This window comes from Oryza sativa, chromosome 10, assembly GCF_034140825.1.
Source record: "Oryza sativa Japonica Group chromosome 10, ASM3414082v1".
NCBI classification, from domain to species: Eukaryota; Viridiplantae; Streptophyta; class Magnoliopsida; order Poales; family Poaceae; genus Oryza; species Oryza sativa.
Window position 1 is genome coordinate 21,056,756 of NC_089044.1, and position 23,527 is coordinate 21,080,282.

The 23,527-nt window shown below is 44.8% G+C and overlaps 4 protein-coding genes and 1 long non-coding RNA gene across 5 annotated transcripts; 3 read left to right on the forward strand and 2 right to left on the reverse strand.

The window, feature by feature from the left end:
* Positions 1-6: 6 nt before the first annotated feature.
* Positions 7-2,839, reverse strand: LOC4349159 (uncharacterized). Its single transcript, XM_015757352.2, has 5 exons — positions 2,510-2,839; positions 1,657-1,918; positions 1,325-1,524; positions 1,050-1,237; positions 7-625 (listed from the first exon to the last, which is right to left on the reverse strand). The coding sequence occupies exons 1-5, from the start codon at positions 2,614-2,616 to the stop codon at positions 339-341; spliced, it is 1,044 nt and encodes a 347-aa protein (XP_015612838.1). The 5' UTR covers positions 2,617-2,839; the 3' UTR covers positions 7-338.
* A 6,097-nt stretch (positions 2,840-8,936) lies between these two features.
* On the forward strand, positions 8,937-9,872 carry LOC4349160 (uncharacterized). Its single transcript, XM_015757463.3, has one exon. It carries the CDS (start codon positions 8,986-8,988, stop codon positions 9,310-9,312), a length of 327 nt encoding a protein of 108 aa, XP_015612949.2. The 5' UTR covers positions 8,937-8,985; the 3' UTR covers positions 9,313-9,872.
* A 2,082-nt stretch (positions 9,873-11,954) lies between these two features.
* Positions 11,955-14,404, forward strand: LOC4349162 (protein HOTHEAD). Its single transcript, XM_015758936.3, has 4 exons — positions 11,955-12,088; positions 12,171-12,812; positions 12,899-13,874; positions 13,963-14,404. The coding sequence occupies exons 1-4, from the start codon at positions 11,989-11,991 to the stop codon at positions 14,003-14,005; spliced, it is 1,761 nt and encodes a 586-aa protein (XP_015614422.1). The 5' UTR covers positions 11,955-11,988; the 3' UTR covers positions 14,006-14,404.
* LOC4349161 (phospholipase D gamma 1) lies at positions 14,263-20,770 on the reverse strand. The gene is made up of 10 exons (XM_015758935.3): positions 18,836-20,770; positions 18,302-18,418; positions 17,795-17,989; positions 17,329-17,577; positions 17,175-17,243; positions 16,947-17,094; positions 16,621-16,769; positions 16,356-16,517; positions 15,535-15,732; positions 14,263-14,928 (listed from the first exon to the last, which is right to left on the reverse strand). The coding sequence occupies exons 1-10, from the start codon at positions 20,393-20,395 to the stop codon at positions 14,635-14,637; spliced, it is 3,141 nt and encodes a 1,046-aa protein (XP_015614421.1). The 5' UTR covers positions 20,396-20,770; the 3' UTR covers positions 14,263-14,634.
* A 1,746-nt stretch (positions 20,771-22,516) lies between these two features.
* LOC112936667 (uncharacterized) lies at positions 22,517-23,277 on the forward strand. Its single transcript, XR_003239060.2, has 2 exons — positions 22,517-22,787; positions 22,949-23,277. It is a non-coding gene; the product is annotated as an uncharacterized lncRNA (long non-coding RNA).
* Positions 23,278-23,527: the final 250 nt, after the last annotated feature.

Here is a 23,527-nt window from a genome sequence, read left to right on the forward strand (position 1 = left end):
ATCACATGCTTTCATGAACCAGAATTATTATTATGCCACAGATCACAATGATACATTCAGAAAGCTTCGAATCTACGTTCCTCTGTTACATTACCACAGCTACAAGCATACCGTGTTACACTGTCGGGATTACAAGAAAATGAATATAAAGTGACTAGTCACACCCTAAGCATTAACCCTAAACCTCTGAGCTGAGGCAAAAAGGGATGGAAAAAAACATAATTCACAAGCTGCCTAGAAAGAACATGAACGATCAAATTTTTACAAGGTAAGACTGAATCTCGAGCATAAGATTTCACATAGGCTCAAATCCTTGTGCTATTCACTTGTGCTGAACACTACCTTGTTTTCTTGATGATTGTTGAAGTGCGCATCTCAGCGTCTTCCTTGGCAAATTTCCACCAGAGATATGTGAGGGGAATAGAAATAGCAACACAAAATACACGGCCATCAACATATCCCCAACGTGGTGGTATGTCATAGGTTTCCAAGACTATTGAGAATACGTTTCCAATAATGACAAACAAGATCTTAAAACATGAAGGATGTTTTGTCATGACAGCCCATACTGCCCATAGGAGGAACTGAGCAAGGCTAGCAGCAGTGCAAACCTTTGTGTTTAGGCCTGCAAAAGAAAAGAAAAAAAAAAGGAACCATCAGCATACATAGATGTAAACTTTCTAAAAGGTTACGCAATATCATTTTAACACATACCTACTGAAATATTGACACACAAATATTTTCTAACAGTTAGGTAGATCCTCAATAGTTTATTACATAATCTGAGTGTAGAAATGTAGAGTGCAGGTTCGACATTAGTACAGTAACAGGTTTAAATAGAGCAACATGATACCTACTCAGAACTTCACTACTGCTTAAGTTTTACAAGCAATACTAGTCACTACTACAAAATATACAGATCGATTGGCAAGACAGTATTTCAATTATCTGCAGGAAGTCATGACTCAGGAATGATGCATTCATCATGAAAAACCTATAATAAGTAAAATGGTTTCAAAAGTTCAATATCATGTCCAGCTAAAATTTACCTTTATCAAGTTCATAGAAATTGAGATACAAAATATGAGTTGTTGTGAATGCCAGAATTGGAGCTGCCACCATCACTCTGGAAGCTTCATCCTTCAGATTTAGAGTTCGCAATATTGCCAAGATAAGGGAGTACCCAATAAAAGCAGCAAATGATGAATAATACAACTTTTCTGTCCAAACTGTATCACTGCAAGCAATGGAAGAATCAAGTTCAACTAATTATGATCAAACACATATACTGGAATCATACTTTTCATCAATGTATTGGGCTTACCAACTGTGATAGATGGCACGCCAAAACCATGCATTCATGGCCAGAAGACCATAAATGTGCCATAGGCCAGTGTATTCATAGTATGTCATTTGAGTTTCAGGCCTAAGAGGCAGCTTGTAAGAAAGCAGGAGGAAAAAAGATAGCCACCCATTAAATTGTACAAGGAGAGAGAGCGCGGAAAGAGCAGCAGAAATAGGCTCCTGCAAGAAGGGAAAAAAAAAAGCAATTAGTGATAGGTGAAGGACACAAGGTAGAACTGAAAAAGGAATGCCTAGACAGATCAAGTTTATAAAAAAGCTAAGCAATTAATTAGTACATGATTGATTGATTACCTGAAACACAGATGCACGCTTCATAGGCCATTTGCCATGATACTTAACTGACCCTAATCCAAGTTGCTCCCTTTCACTTTCCCTCTCCATCATACAGTGGTATCTGCATTCACTCTTGCAGTTCCATTCTTTCCACTGCAAGTACAATGGTTCATGTGCGTACCATGATTTATCAGCAGGATGGTCATCAGTTGGAACTTGGCAGTGCCTCACGGAGGTCTCTCGGAGGGAACCCGTCTTTTCGCATTCGTCAACACAGGCTCTGTACAAGTTGGGGACAAATCAGGCAGTTAGCTTGTCATTGCTCATCAGTTCAACCTTCAACATCCCAACATGTTTATAGAACAGAGAACTAAACAGTTTTTTTATGTACGGATTCAAATACTAAGGTTGTATGTATAAATCACAGGACTTCATCAGGAGGTCACATCTCCCAGCTTTGGTCATGAAATACCCTACAAAGCTTTGTTTCTCACGCATGATCATGGATATAGGTTAGATAATCAAAAGAGCACACACACATTGGGAGTTACTTCTAAAAAGTTTAGCTTCCTTGGTGCAATCTCTTCATAAGAAATCAATGACCAAAATACCAGTATTCAGGGGGGCGAATCATGCTTTGAGGCCAAACCAAATCTTGCGCTCTACAGCCAACGAGCACCAGGTGTTCGAGCAAATGCCTAAGAACGACTACCGCCACACACCCTCGCTGATTCCATTGCACACGCAATCAGCTCCTCGAACCAAACGTAAAACACACACACACCCCCACAAGCCTCGCCAAATCACCAAATCTTTGAAGAGATGTCGCAACACTGGACAAAGAATCCACGGAGTCACGAGCCCTACATACCTGTAGAGCGGATCGGCGTCGCCCTCGGACGCACCCAACGTCGCCACCACGGCCGCTGCCGCGAGGCCGACAAGCAGCGCCACCCAGCGCGCCCGGCCAATCCCCATCACCTCCCCCTCCCCTCCCCCCCTCCGCCCCCCAAACTCAGGTAGACCTACACGGGCAGTGGCGGGAGGAGCTCGACGAGGAGGAGGAGATCCGAGTCCGGGAGCAGAATCCGGAAGGAGCGATCGAATCGCGCGCGGCGCGGGGGTTCGTCGTGGGCGGCCACCACCGGGGAGCAAATCGACAGGGGAGGGGGGAGGAGGGGATCGCGAGCCAACGCGGCGTGGGATTTTTTTTTTCTCTTCTTCTCTTCTTTTTTTGCTCCTCTTTTTTTTGGTTTTTGGGGGCTATGGGGATGTGTGCGCCTGTTTGTGTGTCTGGGTTTGTTTTTGTGCGCCGCGAGGAGGCTCGTGGGAGGTGAGGAGGGTGAGCTGCTAAAAGGCCTAAAGATAAACAAAACGATCAGGGGCATTATTTTGTGTGGAGACTGGAGAGTTGGGGGGAAACAAGCAGAAAAGCACCCCAAATTTGCTTGAATTGGATCATTCGCTTGTACGGTTGTAGTACTACACTTAATTTTTTGTTTTGGGTAAATTATGTAAAAGTACATGTATTTTAGCCAAACTATTGCGACAGGCAAAACTACATCTTAAGTGGTGTATCGCAGAACTATATGTTTAGTTTTCAACTTTTTTTATAGAACTACATAGTACTGTAAAACTACATATTTAATAAAAAAATTTATCACAAACCTATATTGTTTATTAGGTTCAGCAAAACCATAGTGTTAAAGAATCTAAACTCTAACTTATGTTGTTTTGTCATAATTGGCAAATTTGTCATATTCCTCTATAAAAATATGTAATTGCATGATAAATTTATGTTAAATCTGTAGTTGCGTAGTAGTTCTGCTAGAGAATATGTGGTTTTATGAATTTTACTATTCTTTTTTGACTTGAAAATTATGATTTCTATCGAGTCTGTTCTTGACCCAAGCCTGTTCTTGTGAAGAATCCAATACTGTAGAGAGTGGTTTCATAGGGCAGACAACCAGGATAGGATGGCTAGAAAATGTAGAGAATTTAGGCAAGCCTAACTAGGACAGCGTATTTGTTGACGAAACACTATATTCAACCATTCTCAATAATTCAATGGGTTATTGGCAAGCTGAGAAATCAGCCAGGTTCATTATTGATTGATGATAGTACGCTGAGTTCATGGTTTGTACTTTATGATACAACATTCAAGCCAATGAAGGCTCATAGTACATTTGTAAGATAAAGAAAAGTTAATCCTAAACATCAGTTCAAAAATACATGCTTCTAGAACTCAAAGGAATAGATGCTAAACATCCATTTCCCATCTCTATCTCAATCGTGTAGAATCCCCCCTCCCCCTCATTGAATTTTAGAACTCACAGAATAGCCGCGAAACATCCATTTCATCTCTCTCTTAAAAATATAGAAGGAGCCAAGACTACCAAAGTACAGAATCATCAGATTGGTTGGCAATTGGCCCCATTGGCCATGATCTACTACTACTGCTACTTTAGCCAAAAGTTTTGACACTGGTTACCTATATATCAGATCGGACGGCGACTGTTGCGCCCTATGTGCACCACCAAGTTGTCGCCCGCCGTCCGATCGATCTAGCCGGGGTGTCATTGCCGTTATTGCGAAGGTGGTAGTAGTAGTGGTGGTAGATCGGTTGATGAAAATGATTGGGTCATGTGTCACTTAATTGCTGACATTGAACTGAGATAATTGGATAAGTTTATGTTCATGTAACAGATCAACGTCAGCAGACCCATCAGGTCACCTTTTATTCTAGAGTTTTATCTAAATTTTTCCAGTAAAGATGCATCATTGGTAGTTTTAGCATTCGAACTTGATAACATTAACTATGTTGAGAAAGAAAGGGAAAGTTGATTAAAGGAATGTTTTGTCGCGATTGTCTAATGCACCTTAGTAAGTAGTTAGTAGTGGAGGAGTACTTGAGGGATCAATTGAAAAAATTACAAGATACTATTGTTATAGAAATGAAATTTAATGCTCACTAGTGATCAATGGGTCCCGAAGGCAAATTTGTCAGCTCTCTGACTTAAGAGTTTGGAAGTTTTTTGGAAGCCGTATGCGTGTCTCCGTACTGTATAGTCCCTAATTATTGCACTTGACATTTCCATTTGGTTTTAGTACGTCGTCACAGGGAAACGGTTGAGAAGGCACAATATATAATTCACTTTTCTGTTCGAGAAGAAGATATTGTGCTATTCACTTGGAATTCTTGTTTTTAGAGGCTGCAATTCTGATGAATGCCTGATGCAGCCCACCCAAAATAAATGGTGTGTCTCGGGCCTTCTTCTCTGATACGCCCCCTCCGTTGTGTTCATGTGGGCCTCCGGGTCATTGTAGTTTGCCAACCTGGCCCTGAATGAAATGTTAAACGCTACAAGCCCAGCACGATCACACACTAGGCTGACCGCTGGCCCAAACCATACCCGTTGCCAGTACAGAAAGTTAGAGTACCACTTGCTTGTGTCACGCGCGTTTTGCCTACCGGCCAGCGGAACGGTGTACGTACTCCGCCTCATAGAAACCAACATAGGGCATATCCTAGTATAAAAAGTAAAAAGATATATCTTGTTTAATCCTAAATTGATTTTTACGAGACTGATGGAGTATGTTGCTATCTATAAAGTCAAACGGATTCGCTATAATTCTACCCCTATATTATTTTACGAGTAAATTACATGGTTGATCCATAAATCTATTCATCCATGTTACTCAGATCCTTAACTCTTAAAGTATTTTTTTTAATATTCGAAAATATTAAAGTGTGTCATTCTAATCTATAATTACAACAATATCTCAGGGATCCTACGTGACATGCCACATGAACATTACAATAACAAATTTTCCTTTTTATTTTTTTTCTTCTCTACCTTTTCCTTTTTTTCATCTTTTTCTTTTCCACCATATATGAAACATGAATGAAAGAACGGAAGAAAGAGGAAGAAAAAGGAAAAAAAGGAGAAAGAGGCAATGGCCATGTGGCATGTCATGATCATGTCACCACATAAGATCCCGCAGGTGCCGTGGCAACTTAGGATCTAATGTCACATTTTAATTACCAAGTTCATGATGTAGAAATGTATTTGAAGAGTTTAGGACCTATATAATACGAGTGAGCAAGTCTAGGGCTTGGTCGTGCAGTTTACTGTTTTTTTATTAAAAAAATGTCACAATGTGTTTGAGATCCATATGCTACTGCCTCTAAGAAGAAAAAGAGTAAAGTGTGTTTCAAAGAGAAGGCTTACCAACTGAGCAACCAGACGTGTTGATTGTTTATCTTGACTTATATTAAAGGTACAATGTACCTATATTGTAATTATATTATAGTTACTACATTCATCCTTAAAAAAATGTAGGCGTGGGTATCCATGTCCAACATTTGATCGTCCGTCTTATTAAAAAAATAAAAAAAATTAATCACATAAAGTACCATTCATGTTTTATCATCTAACAACAACAAAAATAATACTAATAAAAAATTTTAAATAAGATTAATGGTCAAATATTACACATGAATAATGTAAAACTACACTTATTTTGGGACAGAGAGAGATTATATTCTAATTAACACCAATATGGTTTTGTAATTAACTTTCCTAGTGTACTTTTTTTACTCCATATTCCGTCTAAATTTTTTTACTCCATTTTTCGTTGAAAGATCTTTTTTAGATAATGACCTTTCGTTGAATGATATTTAGATATATAATGACATTTTTATATAAGTCGAAATTATTGTAGGCCATGTACTATGGTGAATAAATTGCGTTTTAAGCTCCGTGCTGTACCATACCGTCACTATGTCAACGGTGTCAGCAAACATTACACACCAAACCATACCTCTTCCCTTTTCTCATCAGAAATTTCCCATTCGCGAAAAGGAAGATATAGGAAGACAGAGAGGGATACATACACCCTGACTAACAATCGACCATGCGTTGTATGATATGATACAAAAGGTGACAAATGACAAAAGATATCATATATGACATAATTAAAAGAATCATACATAGGCGTTGTACGTGCCTCCGGCCTAACCCACTATCTCCCCCCTCTCATCAGTCATCACCCTCCCCCATCCTTTCCTTTCCATTTTCACGCTGCATGGAGAGCAAATGGTGCACGACAGCAACATCTATCGATCACCCGCGCGCGGAACGTTCATACACTGGCAAAAAAGTGCAAAAGCGATTCCGATTTCCGAATTCCGAAAGCCGCCCAAGCATATGCGTTGCGTGCGTACGAGTTTAATAGTATAGCCAACTGCTGACTTTAAATCATTTATAATTAACTTAATAGTCAATTTATATAATATTTACCTATAAACATATTCTACACAATTAATATCTAATCTCACATGTTATACGCACTTGTATCTTAGAATTCGTGCTACAGCTGACTATAAATATATAGCCCGCTGCTCTTCTTTTTTTTTTTATTTACTCGAAATCAAAATGTGTTTATAGTTGGTTTATAGTCTGTTATTTATCTGCTCTACGCACGCACGTACTCCTCCATCGATCGTGCAGATCAAAAGCGCAAATATCGATCGATACATTCCATCATCCGCATGCATGGATGAAACGACTTTGCCGGCCGCCGCCCCGGGGTCGTCGTCGTCGTTGTCGCGCACCCGTGCCATGGCGTGCCACTCCCCGCCCATGCGGGCGCATGCGCGCGCGCGCGCTCGGTGGATCGGAGGTCGCCGACGCGAGACGAGATATGGCATGCGCGAGGGGGGCCTCGGTGCCTCGGTCCAAATCAAGCGGAAAGACGAGACGTGATCGTTGCACTGCCACGCGTACGTACGTGGAAGGGCGCGCGCGGGCGGGCGCGCGACACCTGCCCGACTGCAGGTGGGCGGGTGGCCGTGTCGTTGACGCAGGTGGCAGGCGGGCGGATGTGCGAATCGAGCCGGGAACTCGGTACGTGGCGCGGCCGCGCGCATGTCGGTACAGTACAGTACAACTCGTGTAGTACATGTGCGCTGCACGGCGTCACAGGATTTTACTGGCGATCTGACGGGCGCACCGTGCTGCTTGGAGTTTAGGCCTGGGAGCTTCAGGCAGCTGTAATTTTTTTTTCAGAATCAGAAACTCTTTCAATGATTTAGTTTTTCATTTTAAATATAGAAAATTATAGTTATGAAATCTATAAAATGAATCAAAAAGCAAGCTTTTCAGAGAAAATTGCTAATTAGGTGTTTTTCAGAATTATCTGGGTTTGGAGCTGAGACGGAGGCAACAACTTACTGCCAATTGTAGTAATTTTTTCGTCCGATGGGTACAAAAGTGGCAGTAAACTAGTTCGTCGTCCAGCTCACGGATGTTCACATGATCCCAAACGCGAAGATTTAGAAGGCGGGCTAGTGACCGTGAGCAATAACAAAATCACACCACTACGTCGCCCTTGTTTCCATGGCCACAAAGGACAGCACCAGCTCACAAAAAAGAAGCTGCTTTGTAGGACTTTTTGGGCATCGATCGTGCCAATTCTGCTCCTGCCTGTTGAGATAAACTACCATCTTCAAGGGCTTTTTCTCCTCGACGACAACGAGTTTAGGTTCACGAATGTTTGGATGACATGGAATCACGTTGCGTGATTGCGTTGCTGTTGCGTCTGTGTGTGTGCGCGTTGCGGCGCTTTCCGTCGACGCACTCGCAACCAATCGGGAGCATGTGTGCGCTTCGTTGAATCGGTTGTCGTTGTGAGGTGTCTGTACTGGTGCAGTGTACTGCTGCTGCTCTGTCTTCCGCTGTTACACGTTTAAAGATCTTTCCAAAGGTAAAGGTAATCACCAGATCACAAATGCGGATTATTGCACGTGAGCCAGGTAATTCAATTACCTAATGCCATGTTTTTATGCCCTTGTCCTGTGTATGTCAAATGATGCATATGTTTACTTGTGGACCATGATAGATACTTTTTCTGGATAATTTGAACCGATGAAAGATACTATCCTGATTCCTGAATACACCTGTACGTATAAAAATTAAGATACTTCTAGTAGTATATAACAAGATGGCAGCAACAGATACGCTGAACCCATAACTCACCAATCAATTCTCTGCACCAGAAATCATCAACTATTCATCAGGTTTTAAAAATGTCAAAGAAGAAAAAAAATACAATTTCTGTCAGGCCTCAGCACTCATCAGTGAGCACTTATAGCACACAGCAACACATCAGCATCCATTTCTCCAGTTGATCCTCTCCCCCATGCCAAGTGCTAACACCGGAGCCATCTCTCTGAATCTCACCTGCTTCCATGTCTCACCCTATATAAACCACCCCTACTCTCTACCCGGCTACTCAAGCACCAACCAAAACCAAAGCAGAGAAGAGGCAAGAACAACTAGCTGCATGGCAATGGCGGGAGAGAGTAGGAGGAGGAGGAGGGCGGCGGCGGAGGCGGTGGCGTGGTGCTTGGCGCTGGGCGTGGTGGCGCTGCTGCTGGTGGGGTCGGTGGAGAAGGAGGAGGAGGTGGTGGTGGTGCGCGGGGCGCGGCTGGCGGCGGCGCGGCCGTGCGAGGAGATATACGTGGTGGAGGAAGGGGAGACGCTGCACAGCATCAGCGACAGGTGCGGCGACCCGTACATCCTGGAGCAGAACCCGCACGTCCACGACCCCGACGACGTCTTCCCCGGCCTCGTCATCAAGATCACGCCGCGCCCCGGCCGCCGCAACTGAACTGAACTTGCTGATCGATCAACGCGTTGATCTATCTCTGATCGATCGAGAGATCGATCAACCTGTACAGTGGACACCGATCGACGCGAATGTATGGCGGAATGCAGAGATGGTTCTTGTTTGTTTGTGTTTTTTCTTGCTTTGAAGTTTGAAAGATTCTGACCAAAGAAGGGCGCCGTATCCGGGAGTTTGTTTCGTCGTCGTTTGCTTCGTTTGACGATGATGAACCAGAACCACACGTACTGGAACAGAGGACGCTGCGAGTGGCTACTGGCTAGTAAGTGGCTAGTAGTGTAGTGGTAGTAGTTAGGCAGGCAACCTTGCCTGGTGTGTGTGTGCTTTGTTCATTCCGTTATACTAGAGGCTAGTTGTCAGTTGGTTACCTGAAGTGAACTGATGCAGTGGTTGGTAAAAGAAAAAACTGAGACTGATGTTTGTTAGATGCGTAAGCAAGCTTGCCGTAATTGTGGCGTGTTGATAAAAGTGCGGCTAAGAAATAGTTAAGTGTAATATAGTTAAGCTTTCAATTGAAGAATTTACCATTTGTCACTCTACCAAAATACTAGTGCTCAAATGCCACTCTCCCAAATATTCATTCCTAAATGTCACCCGGACCTCACCACTTATGTTTGAATGAAAAGTGAGGCTGACATGTGCGTTCGGATGGCATTTGGGAATGAAAATTTAGGAGAGTGGTATTTGAGTGCTATCATTTTGGTAGTTGCAAATAGTAAATTCTCCCCCTATTTTCTATGACACTAAACTCAGCCCAATACTATAAATTGGACTAAAATATATTTTGAAACGGAGGTAGTAGTATAACATATACTATGTCCTAAGGCTAAAAAGGTGTGGGGGCGAAGCAAACATTTACCTAGAAAACTACGCCATAATCAAAATGTGGCATTACAAAGTGAAGCAACTAACCAAATAACCCCAAGTAATATTAGTAAGAAAATCCCCCACCAGATTTTTCAAATTCTCAATCGCAAGATCTGTCATCTAAAATCTACATTTTATCTCCACCCTCCAATACAAACAAATAGTCAAGCCCTAGCCACCACTTCCACATCGCTCCTCCTAACCTCACCCTGTGCTACGCTGAACCAATCATGCCCTCTGCACCACCACCATTTAGCCTCAATGGCATCTCCCTCAACGCTGGTGATGCTCGCCGACAAGCACCTCCATCGCCATCCCTATTGCCATCATCCTCCTTGAGATGGCTTCTCATGTGCCATCACCATTTCTTATGTCCTTACGCTGTTGTCTTCCTCGTCTCTAATGGTCTTGTCGCTGAATTCATGACCACCACCACCTAACCAATCTAGCGAGGTGCCTGACCCTATTCTCATCTTCCGTCTCGAGCAACTCACCATCACCTAATTACATGATCGGGATTCTCTCGCCATAACCACTATCCATTGTCCTCGTAGCTACGACGGCGTCACTGTCATCTCGTTGCCTTCCCAATGCCACCGTCCACCATCAGGCCGCTATCTCCTTAGCCTCACTCTAAGCGGAGGAACCTATGCTCTCTCTAACTGGTCAGACCACTGTCAATGTCTCTGGACATAATCAACATTGTTGGAGAGGCAGAGAGCAGAAATTGTGAGGTAGATATAAAGGTTAGATATTTGTAAGATTTTCCTCTTAATTTTCAATCGAATGTGGTTTAGGGAAATGGATATTTTTTTTACTAGACTGGCGTATAGCAATCCGAAGACGAAGAAAGAAGGAGGAGGAGTAAAACACAAAAAAAGAAACCAACCGTCTTAAAACTTACAACTTTACCATTGGGCAATACAACTGCAATGGGCCAAGAAGTTAATTTAAAGTTAAGAGCAAATTCATTTGGACCACCTTTTGTTACAGATGCTTCACTTTGGACCACATACCACCCATCTCTCTTCTCGAGCATGAACAATCTCGATTACATTGGCTCCTACTCATCAATAAACTCTCACATATATATGTAAAACCATTCATCGGTATATGACAAGTTATATATGGATAAAAGAGTTGAGGATGGGTAAGAATAATAACCGGTATAAAGTGAGAACATTGATAAACATCGCTAATAAAAGTTCGTCTATAGTAAAATTTACTCTAAAATTAAATCACCTAATATTTTAATATTTTTTTGTACAAATGGACCGTTTCAATGGGGCTTTATCAGATTTAGTTGAGATGCATACATGGTAAGCACCGTCATAATCTTGCCCAAGAGCTGACCCAACTCATTAAAATTACGCTTCTTTTACGACTTAATAAATCAAGAAGAAACCATTGAAATCCAGCCTGCCCCGACTGTCTCGTAACAGAAAAATAACTCAGCAACGACTAAATTATGATTTTAAAATGGCAAAAATATCAAAGCACGTTCGAAACAATCGCAAGATTGGCAAGTAAACTCTCCTGCTTGCTTGCTCACAACCACATCAGATCATTGATCAATGTTTCATCAGCTCATCACTTCTGCATGCATGTTATATTCTTCTCAGGGCTCCACAATTTACAAAGCTGCTCGAAGATCTTCTTTGCAGTGCAAAGCAATCTGCAAGATTATTCAAGACATCTACTCTTGATCTACCATTGAGCTAACTCCGGATATATAAACAGACCGAACGTTTCGTCCCAGGGGAATGTGAAAGTTAGCGAATTTGCCCGGCGAAAATGGCAGCACTTGGCCGCGCGAGCTCGTCGGCGCCGGTGCTTGCCGCCGCCGCCGCCGTGCTCCTCTCGCTCTGCCTCGCCGCGCTCTCGGAAGAGCAAGGTGCGTAAACGTTGCGTTGTATCTTTGCGTTGATGCGTGTTGCGTCGTCGTCGTGTTCATGGCGTGCGATGGCGTTGTGCAGAGCAACTGGAGAACCTGCGGTTCGTGCGGCACGCGCAGGACGCGCCGCTGGTGTCGAGCTACAACTACATCGTCATCGGCGGCGGCACGGCGGGGTGCCCGCTGGCGGCGACGCTGTCGGAGCACTCGCGCGTGCTGCTGCTGGAGCGCGGCGGCCTGCCGTACGCCAACATGTCGAGCGAGCAGCACTTCACGGACGCGCTGGCCGACACGTCGCCGGCGTCGCCGGCGCAGCGGTTCATCTCGGAGGACGGCGTGGTGAACGCCCGGGCGCGGGTGCTCGGCGGCGGGAGCTGCCTCAACGCCGGGTTCTACACGCGGGCGAGCAACGAGTACGTGCGCGCCTCCGGGTGGGACGCGCGGCTGGTGAACTCGTCGTACCGGTGGGTGGAGCGCTCGCTGGTGTTCCGCCCCGACGTGCCGCCGTGGCAGGCGGCGCTCCGCGACGCGCTGCTCGAGGTCGGCGTCACGCCCGACAACGGCTTCACCTTCGACCACGTCACCGGCACCAAGATCGGCGGCACCATCTTCGACAACTCCGGCCAGCGCCACACCGCCGCCGACTTCCTCCGCCACGCCCGCCCCCGCGGCCTCACCGTCCTCCTCTACGCCACCGTCTCCCGTATCCTCTTCAAAAGCCAAGGTACACAGCTACGATGAAAATGGAAAATGTGCTGTGCGCCGAAGAAGCTTGACCTCACGACGGCGAGCTTTTGCCATGGCGTGCAGACGGGGTGCCGTACCCGGTGGCGTACGGGGTGGTGTTCTCGGACCCGCTGGGGGTGCAGCACCGGGTGTACCTCCGCGACGGCGACAAGAACGAGGTGATCGTGTCGGCGGGGACGCTGGGGAGCCCGCAGCTGCTGATGCTGAGCGGCGTCGGGCCGCAGGCGCACCTGGAGGCGCACGGCATCGAGGTGATCGTGGACCAACCCATGGTCGGGCAGGGCGTCGCCGACAACCCGATGAACTCGGTGTTCATCCCGTCGCCGGTGCCGGTGGAGCTCTCCCTGGTGCAGGTCGTCGGCATCACCCGCTCCGGCAGCTTCATCGAGGGGGTGAGCGGGTCGGAGTTCGGCATGCCGGTGTCGGACGGCGCGCTCCGGTGGGCGCGCAGCTTCGGGATGCTGTCGCCGCAGACGGGGCAGCTCGGCACGCTGCCGCCGAAGCAGAGGACGCCGGAGGCGCTGCAGCGGGCGGCGGAGGCGATGATGCGGCTGGACAGGAGGGCGTTCCGGGGAGGCTTCATCCTGGAGAAGATCCTCGGGCCGGTGTCCTCCGGCCACGTCGAGCTGCGAACCACCGACCCGAGGGCGAACCCGTCGGTGACGTTCAACTACTTCCGCGAGGCAGAGGATCTGGAGCGGTGCGTCCATGGCATCGAGACGATCGAGCGGGTGATCCAGTCGCGGGCCTTCTCCAACTTCACCTACGCCAACGCCTCCGTCGAGTCCATCTTCACCGATTCCGCCAACTTCCCCGTCAACCTGCTGCCGCGCCATGTCAACGACTCGCGCTCGCCGGAGCAGTACTGCATGGACACCGTCATGACCATCTGGCACTACCACGGCGGCTGCCATGTCGGCGCCGTCGTCGACGACGATTACCGGGTGTTCGGGGTGCAGGGGCTCAGGGTGATCGACAGCTCCACCTTCAAGTACTCCCCCGGCACCAACCCTCAGGCCACCGTCATGATGCTCGGCAGGTAACTGGCATCATTTTAGCTCATGAAAGTGCATTGCCATGAGTAACAACACACTAACAGTATAGTTTTCAATATGGACACTGGGCAGGTATATGGGTGTGAAGATTCAGTCCGAGAGATGGAAGAAATGATGAACAAAAGATAATTTCGTTTCAGGAGCAAAAAAATGCATGTAATTCAAGGAAAAGAAAATGTTCAACTGTCTTTAGAGTTTAGAGTAGATTTTATTTGCACCCACTTAATTTTTACTCTTCTCTAGACATAGGTTCAGTATCTGCTTGTTGATTATGTAACCTTGAAGAAGCATTGCAAAAACAAAGCGGAAACTTATGTTACCAAGGGCATGACGAAGAAATAAATGGATTAGATTTCATTGACACTTAGAAAATGGAACCAGCAAATCAAGGCTGAAAATAATTACACTAGAAACTTATTTTAATGGCTTTACATGTCGCTACATACTTAAATCAATCAAAGTTGCTACCAAAGCCATGTTCCCTAAACAGAGGGTTCCGGGCTTTCAAACATTCTTAATCTTCTATACATTGATAAAAAGTATACATAAAAAGAAAACCTATTAAGATGGAAATGTTGAATTCTCTTAAGAAAGGCATAAAAAATGCAGGGTAATAACCTTTTCTTGTCATGTCCTACTTGGTTTCAACCTATATTGCTAGCAAAATTTTCACGCTATCTATAACCTCAGGAAGCAGAATAGCTCAGAATCACTAGCAATTGTATACTTACAGATAATCGAAATTCATATTGTGAGGTTTTCTTGGATGGCTCGGAATGATCCACAGATGTTACCACCCATGTCTGGGAATGACGTACATCCTGGCAAGGGTTTCACCTTGCCCTTACGGTCAACACTTACAGGGTACTTCATTAGGTGGCCTCTCATCTCAGTCACCTCATTATCAACAAATCGTTCCCAGTTCTGTTCACCGATTTGGCGAACTCGTCTCATGCATTCCATGGTCTCTGGATAGTTGAAGCCTTCCTCAACCACTCCAATATGCTCCGCCCAAAGAGACATTCTGTACCCATAAATCTACACATGAAATCAGCAGATTTGAATTAGAGTGTGGTTCTAGAAATATCAGTCATCCTAAAATAGGTATATCCCTCAAACCAAGAGACAACTAGTCGAGATTCCTTCACAGTTGTACAGGGCTATTTGAAATATGACTGTACTTGATATGCAACTTTTTCTCTATTTCTACAAATACATTTGTATTTTCCATACATTTGTAGCTACAATCTGGTCCCACCATGATGGATGGTGTAGATAGCTCTCTTTTTCTTCAATTAACATATTCTTGAGAATGAATGGTAGCTTCTCTTTTTTTCTTCCAATTAACATATTCTTAAGAGTGAGTGGTAGCTTTTTTTAGCCTTATCTAAAAAAATATGATTGATAGGGTACGAATTTCCCTTTAGGTTACTCTGCCAAAACAAAAGATAATTGCAACAAATATATATGGCTGGATTGATGCAGTAGTGCTGAACAACAGACAATAACAGTGTAAAGCAAACGAGTTGCAAATGTACAATCACTGAAGGCGCAATGTTTAATATATGAGCATATGATGCCAGCTCGGTTCTCTGTAGATCTCCAGAAATGTGATACAGCCATACAGGCATGAAGTGTTGTTACCTGTCCACGGGGTGCAGAAACCTTACTTGCCCATGTATACTGTGGCTGATACGCACCCATCGCAATCTCAGTATCTCTGATACCTTCCATGGACCTCTGATTGATATTAGCTGATCCAATTATCACATATTCATCATCCACAATCATGCCTTTTGAATGTACATATACCATGAATCTTCTATGTTTCCTAGCTTGTTCCTGGGTAGTAAATGTAGAATAAATGAACGAGGTTGCATGCAGGCAGTTTTCATGCAAGTCAGATGTTAAAAAAATAACAAAGTTCAGCGAGATTGCTAGCAAGCATATCATACATATTAATATATCCTGTAATTTTGATAAATCAAAAGTTAAATACTATACACAGTGCTCCAACAAGATGAAACATTATTGTAGAACATCTAGACAATTGAGCCAAATCATTCTAACCGATCGAATGTTTTCTTCTAAATAAAAGGCACAAGTGTACAAAACCAGAATTTCCATGTATCATCTGATAAAGAAACTAAAGTGGATTGGATATTTGGCCTCCATGTAGGATCAGAGAACAAGACTTGATATCAATATCCTTTAAGAACCAGTGTAATATGGCAAGTCAGAGCAAAATTTATCTTCAGAGGTCGGCAAGATCAGCAGCTTTCACATTCTCGTATGACGCAGGCTTAAGGGACCATATTGTGACTTTTGTTGAAATTCAATGTGACATTAATTACTGTATTTAATACTATAAATGAAAAAAAAAAGCATTTAACCTTGCAGGGAAAACTAAAACCAATGGAGGGTCCTCAGCATAGTTTGTCAAAGGAAAAAACAAGACGTCTTACCTGAGGAGTGCTTGTTGAGTTTGAAGTGCTTGGACTGTCAGCAACTTCACGATTGCCAAGACAAAAGAAGTTCAGATAATCCTGAGGCTCATATAGATCATCTAGACCCTCTTCTTTCAGGGCCCTATATATTGTTTCGTACATCATTTGCATTGTCTTGTGCTACAGGAGCAACAAAAAAAACATGCGATCATGTCAAATGAACTAACTGGGTATAATCTATATAAACATTAAACAAGACACAAAGCAGACATGTTGATCTAACCTGCCAGTAAAGAATTCTTTGTGTAGGAGCACCTGTTGGATTACCCTCAGGCCACATGGGAATTACTATATATGCAGAGAATCTCTCTTTTGCCTTTATCTTGTTTGCAATTTTGAGAGCAATTTCGATTGGTATTAAATTATTAGCCCCTGAAAACTCACAATTTGAATACCAATTTAGGATCAGATAAGGGATTTGCTGTGTTCTGAATTGCTGAAATGGTTTGCAAATCAAGAAAATGTAATGTGCACTGTATTTTGTTTCTGGATTTTTTTTATTGGTGGGTGCACATTAATTAAAAAAATAACTTTACACCATATGCTTACCAATATCTTTGTTTGAATCCCAATTAAACGAAGATCCAATGAAATACTGGTTCTCAATATAAATGAAGTGCTGCGCTCCACGAATAGCATTGACATATGCAGTATGTATGCTCATATCAATCAGTACATTCTTCCCACAAACAAGATTCTGCTAGGCAAAGCAAGGTGTTAGCGAAAAGCACATAATAATGAATATAATATTAGTACATGCAAACAGTACTCAATTACCTTGCGGGTTGCTTCCCGTGGATCCTTTGGAAATCCTTTGGCAGAATTTGAATCAATAGAACGAAACACCTAGGTTTCAAAGCAAATAAAGTTTAAGTAGAAAGTTAAAACAAGGAAAAACTTACACACACTGACTACAAGATACTATAAATACCTGAACATGCCACGTCTCTGGATCATTGTCACTAAAATATATTGCGTCATTAATGCTTATAAAATCAGGTATTCTTTCAATACTGAGGAGGGCATCATCATATGATTTTCCTAACTTTTTAATCCCATGGCGTTTGGATGCCTTTAACCAACGCTCCTGAAAATTTTGCAAAACATCATATGCCGCTGGACCATCAATCTTGGAATGCAAGTCGTGCCATGGTTCCCTTGGGCCACGAGCATCAACTGTCTGCAGAAAAAAAAAAGCAGAGAGAGAAAGAAACTTTCAGGAACCAAAGATAAGAGAAAGATGGAACAGCTTTCTGTCGAAAGATATTCCATGGTTAGGAACTAAATATTAGATACGTTTCTTACTATCATCATCTCAAAAGCAAGAAGTTAATTGTAGCTTTACATCAGAAACCACATCAAGATACAAGTATATGTTAAAGGAATCAAACACTTACAGCAAAATTTGGATTGTAATAATCCTCCTTGTGCACAGTCTGAAGAGACCTAAATAGAGGATGGCTAGGTGTATCATATCGCCCACCGCATAAATCGAGGCCACCAACAAAAGCAATTATTTTCCTCTTATGATTGCCAGCATCAGCATCCAAAATAACTGTTTTCTGATGATGAGTAAAAATGGTTCCTGTTTCCTGAATTTCAATACCATCATATGATAAATACATGGTACTAAAAGAATTAATACAATACAAGATTGCTTGATAAATGCCATTATACAAAAGAATCCAACAACAAATATATGTGTGCATTATGTGAATATCAAATTTCTCTTCCTGATCAGGTATAAGGAACAGCGATTGTGAAGTACAGCATAACTTCCAAGCATGAAGAGTAGACATATAAAAAGTTTGAAACCACTCACTTGGTGCAATCAATTGTAGTAATTTAGGTGACAAACAAAAATGGAATATCATAATGGATAAGTTTGTGTGGCATCACAATACCTGCTGTTTCACCCAGCTGTGCCGTTTCCCAGCAGATCGTGGGCAAAGCAATACTTGAACTGAAGAGTGCTTGAAAAATCTGCGGGTCTCCTCATCTCGTGTGCCCATGAAACCATCCTACAAGTGGATAAGCAGCATAATCTACTTCAAACTTTCCAGCATCATGAAACATGGGACCAAAGATAAGGTACATGCACCTAAAGGACAAGCTACCAAACTATTACAGAAAAATTTGGAGGAAATAGATGAGCTTGATGAAGATCCTCTCAATGTTATATTGATGCAACCGGATGTTTTGTAAATTCTTTAATGTGATAACAGCAGTTGTAAAAATGCCCTTTCTGATGCCTTTTTGTATTTGTGTATTGAGGATTAGACAATCTTCAAGTGCCAATGTTTCCCAATTTTTCCATAAACATTGCAGCACTTCAATTTATAAATTTGCAGTTTGGAGTTTGGACACAAAATCATGTTCTCGTGTGCGGTGTAAAAGTCATGAACAAAGCAATTTTGAACTCAATGAATAACTCATACCGTCTTAATTCCAAGAATACTCCTTGATGTTGGATCGTCCCACACAAGAAGCAACACCCTCACCCCTTCCTGTGACTTCATCTTCAACAGTTCCCCAAGTGATGGCATCTTCTCAACTCCTTCCCTGATGAGGTGGATTGTGTGGAACACTGACCATCCCACAATGTAAATCAACCGCCGTGCTTGGCATATAGCATCGTAGATATCACGCCAACACTGCCCGTGCTGATAGCGCATTCCGTGATCAAGACAGAAATCCGGGAGACAACCATCAGGCACATGTGCGTCCTGATACAGTGTCACTCTATTGCCACGCCGCATCGGGAAGTAAGTATTAGGAACTCCCAGGCTATCTGGGCCGGCAATGACACCATGGTGATACATTTTGAGCTGAGCCACCGGGATGTACTGTATGGACAGCCGCAACACAGCACCTTGAGCGCATGGCTTCCCATTGGACTCAAGCACATCGTAGATGCCGTTAATCCTTTCTCCAAAAAGGAGCTTCTCAGCAGGAATCGACACTGTGCCTATGAGCTGAGCACCGAAGACATCATTGTCCTTGACAACGAACTCGACCTCGGCGGCATCATGCCCAACAGGGACAAGGAAATTCTGCGTCCAAACGGGGTTCTCATTGTTGGGAACGACGTAGGTGCGCGCGACGGTGGCATAGGAGACCTGGATGGTAACATAGGGGTCGCTGGTCATGTTGGCGCTGGACATTTTGCTGCCGACGGCGCCGATGAGGCGCGGACCGAGGAGGTCGCCGACCCTCTTGGAGAAGAGATCCTTGTTCGGGAGGTTCCGAGCGTCGTACACCCAGACGTCGAGGGTGCCGTGGAGCAGCACCACCTTCAGGGATGGCCTCACGCTGCCGTGCTGCGACCCTCCGGCCGGCGAGCCGTACGCCACCATCTGCATCCCACCGTGCTGCGACCCTCCGGCAGGAGGGCCGTACGGCACCATCTGCATCCCGCCACCGCCGTGGCTGCTCCCGCCGCCGGGGAACGACGCGGAAGGCGGGAGCACGGAGGGGGACGACGCCGCGGGCACGGCCGCCGGCGACGGCGGCGGCGGGTAGTCGTGGCGGTCGGAGACGTGCATGTTGGCGAGCCCATCCGCAATGGAGGGGTACGACGGCGCGGAGGGCGATGGCGATGGCGGTTCAGGGTGGTGGTGGAAGCTGGAGCTCGGGGAGATGGACGGGCTGGGGTTGGGGCTCGGGTAGGAAGGGTACGCCGCGGCGGGCGCGTGGTAAGGGTCGTAGACGTACGGCGAGGGCGGATGCGGCTGCGGCGGCGGGTAGGCATGGTGCTGCGGCGGCGGCGGGTAAGGCTGGAGCGGGGCGGAATGGTGCGCGTACGGCTGCGGCTGCGGCTGCGGCGGCGGCGCGGAGGGGTAACCGTGGAACGAACGGGACGGCGAGAGGTAGGCGGAGGGCGGCGGCGGCTGCTGCTGCGGTGGAGGATACTGGTATGGGTACTGCCCGTACGGGTAAGGATACTGCTGCGGCGGCGGGTAGGGGTACCCTCCCCCACCGTGGTTTCCGCCCTCCATCGCCGCCGGTCGGTCGCCGGAGCGCGGGGGTAGGGTCGTCTCGTCGCGGATTCCGATTCCGATTCCGATTCCCCTGGTTTGACCTCGCGCTCCCCTCTTCTATCTCCAATTGGGTTCCAAGGCGTGGGAGGCGTGAGGGTGAGACGAGGCGCGCGCTCGCCGCCCGCCGCGTCGTGGAGGGGTGGTGGTGGAGGAGGAGGAGGAGTCGTGGGCGGCGAGCACGACGGGGAGGAGGAAGAAGACCGGATCGCGGGAGGAGGAGGGAGAGAAACGATCGAGAAACGGTGGGTGAGGTCGCGGTCGCGGTCGCGACTCCGACTCGCGCCCGGTTGGAAGACGATCCACGGGCGGGCCGGCCAACCCGCACAACTGCACAAGGAAGGAAGGTTGGTGCCGTGCGGACGCTGACCGGTTTATAGTTCCGCGAGCGGACCGCCTCGTTCCTAACGTCGTGTGGGGCCCACGTGTCATCGTCACTGGGGAGAGGGGGGTGGGGGAGGAGAACGCGCGTTGCGTTGGTATAGCTGATGACGCGATTGGAGATTTCGTGACGGACAGTATTTGCTTAGCAGGAAATTATTTATTTTTTCTCTCTCTTTTTCTTTTTGAAAGACCGCAACTCATAATGTACTCTATTCAATTTATATTTTAAATCGTTTGACTTTTTATCTAATCAACTTTTTTTAAAATTTAATCAAATTTATAGAAAAATACATAATAATTTCAATATAAAACAAACATATTATCAAAATATATTCAATGAAACTAATTTGATATTTTATATGTTGATAATTTTTTTTATAAACTTAGTTTGGCTAGGAAATTGTTGAAAGACTTATCATATAAAACTGAAACGGAAGGAGTGTAAATATTATACTGAAAAAAGTAAATCTTCTTTTTTTGTCTTTTCTCATACATTCCGTAGGTGGGGTCAGTGTCACGTACGAAAAGGTCTCCATGGCTTTTTTTTCAATGCTCGAGTCTAATATGTGTTTTGAGCTTTCAATTGTAATTTTTACTTTTTGGTGGACTACTTCCTTCCCGACATCAAAAGAATATGCCACATTGGACATCTAATACGATTTCAAGATGCTACTTGACCGTTAATTCCTACTGCAGAACAATTTAAAACTAATCTAGTATAATACACATTTTCGAGTCGAATATGCATATATGGTTTCCATTGATCCAATTTAAACATTTTAAAATAAAAATATATAAACATTCAAAGTTATAATCTCAGCTTGGAACATTGTCCAAAACCATATTGATAGAATATTTTTTTTCTTCACAAAAACTGCTAGAGACACAGACACCATTTCGTGCAAACTGCTAGTTTCTCCCCATTATTGGATAGGGTGAATGGTTACTATACCAATTATACATTGACAAGGGCAAATATTTTAATGCATCTTTGAATAGCTGACGTCTCACCATTTCTTACAGGCTAAGCATCACGAGTGCCATGCCATGCCGCTAAGGTTCCTCGGATCAGTATGATAACTGAAACTTTCTGAATCCGCTGATGATCAGATCAGGGTGCTGCACTGATGCCCAACGGCCTGACGCCCTGACCAGAGCCAACCGTTTTTGCCACGCACACGCGCAAAACTCATTTCTTGATCACGCCATCAGCCACATGATCGTGGTCTCATGGGTGGGAAACGATCGCATTCGCTGTCTCTCTGGGTTCAGAAAGGAACAAACGTTCGAGTTTCGAGTTCGATCTGTGGATGGCTAATTGAATCCCGTGGAATTATTATACTGGTATCTATGATTCTGTCTCCGTTTTTGGCAGATGGATTCACATATATATACACTGAAACCGCGTAGTAGTATCTGCAATGACAGAAGATTAGGACGATTGGTATATCTGAATCTTCTCGTTCTCATCTTTTGCTTGGATCGTACTCAAGGATCCATACCTGACTGACTTCTTCCTTTCAAAAGCAATAGTCAGACAGAGTACCATTGGGCCAAGGTGGCGGAACGGCCTAGTTCGGCCCAACAAACCTTAGTACTATATTGGGCCCACTTTTCAGCCACATCAGCATACCGGCCCAATACATACGATGGCTTCAGAGCCCCAACCCAAACCATATAGTTTCCCTTCTCCCAATCTCCCCCACGAAGCGGATCAAATCGGTGGTGCCGGCCAATCTCCGGCGAGCCGTCAGCGACTGCGCGGCGAGCGATCTCCCTTCCACTGATAACCCTTTCCACTCGGTTTGATGACCTCCCTCTGTTGATCAATGCGACCTGGAACAATTTGTCTGCACTGCACGGTGCACACGATGATAGCTTGCGATAGCCGCCGAATCGGCAAGCTGGATCTGGGGTCCCCGGTCAGTATAATTGATGGCATTTTGGCATCTGTCATCAGCATCCGAAGGTTGCTTTGCCTGAATGCTTTCATCAAGCTTTTCTCCATGATCCTTGCTTGTAGAAGATAGTACTGTAGGATAGTAGCAGGAAGTACTACGATCTGGAATCTGATCCTTCCCCTTTTCAGTTTATCAATCTCTTTTGCTGATGTGTGTTGCTTGCTTTCAGCTAGACATGTACTCCATCTGGAATTCTTGAAGATCCGAATAGTAGCGGATGGAAAAATATCTGCTGCTTTTGTGAGGCCACCATGTTCGATGTTCTCATTAGTTCTGTTGCAAAACAAGGACTGCATCAATTTTTTTTTCGAACAGTTAGACCGTTGCCGATGTTTTATATTAAGATGGTGTCCCATTTTAAAAAGTAAACGGGACCAAACCTTACCGTGTGCAGTTTGATTGCTGAAAAAAACAAGGACTGCATCAAATTCATTGCTGAAAAAACAACAGTTTGATGTGGTCATTTGTTTTTTTTTTTTAGAAGTGGTCATTTGTTTTCATCGTGCCTCCTGGTTTCACTTGCAATATTCAGGATCTGGTTACATCAGCCATTCACAGTTATGCAGATCAGTTCATGACCACAGAGACGGATCAATGTGAGTTGATTCTTCCCGAAGACTTTGATCTTTTTCTTGTGGTCTCTGAATATTTGTGTGGTCTCAGGGGACTTGGAGGTCCCAGCAAATTGACTGCTCTGGTACCTTCAGAAACAGTAATTTGATTGTCTCAACTGACACGTTTGCAAGCC

Excerpts from the sequence above, each read along its gene's own strand:
- LOC4349159 (XM_015757352.2), bottom strand. The coding sequence starts at position 2,616 with ATGGGGATTGGCCGGGCGCGCTGGGTGGCGCTGCTTGTCGGCCTCGCG. Across the intron at positions 1,919-2,509 it reads GACGCCGATCCGCTCTACAG|AGCCTGTGTTGACGAATGCG; the intron begins GTATGTAGGGCT and ends CAACTTGTACAG. Across the intron at positions 626-1,049 it reads TTTCTATGAACTTGATAAAG|GCCTAAACACAAAGGTTTGC; the intron begins GTAAATTTTAGC and ends TTTCTTTTGCAG.
- LOC4349160 (XM_015757463.3), top strand. The coding sequence starts at position 8,986 with ATGGCAATGGCGGGAGAGAGTAGGAGGAGGAGGAGGGCGGCGGCGGAG.
- LOC4349162 (XM_015758936.3), top strand. The coding sequence starts at position 11,989 with ATGGCAGCACTTGGCCGCGCGAGCTCGTCGGCGCCGGTGCTTGCCGCC. Across the intron at positions 12,089-12,170 it reads CGCGCTCTCGGAAGAGCAAG|AGCAACTGGAGAACCTGCGG; the intron begins GTGCGTAAACGT and ends GGCGTTGTGCAG. Across the intron at positions 13,875-13,962 it reads ACCGTCATGATGCTCGGCAG|GTATATGGGTGTGAAGATTC; the intron begins GTAACTGGCATC and ends GACACTGGGCAG.
- LOC4349161 (XM_015758935.3), bottom strand. The coding sequence starts at position 20,395 with ATGGAGGGCGGAAACCACGGTGGGGGAGGGTACCCCTACCCGCCGCCG. Across the intron at positions 17,244-17,328 it reads CAGAGACGTGGCATGTTCAG|GTGTTTCGTTCTATTGATTC; the intron begins GTATTTATAGTA and ends TTTGAAACCTAG. Across the intron at positions 16,770-16,946 it reads GGATTCAAACAAAGATATTG|GGGCTAATAATTTAATACCA; the intron begins GTAAGCATATGG and ends GTGAGTTTTCAG.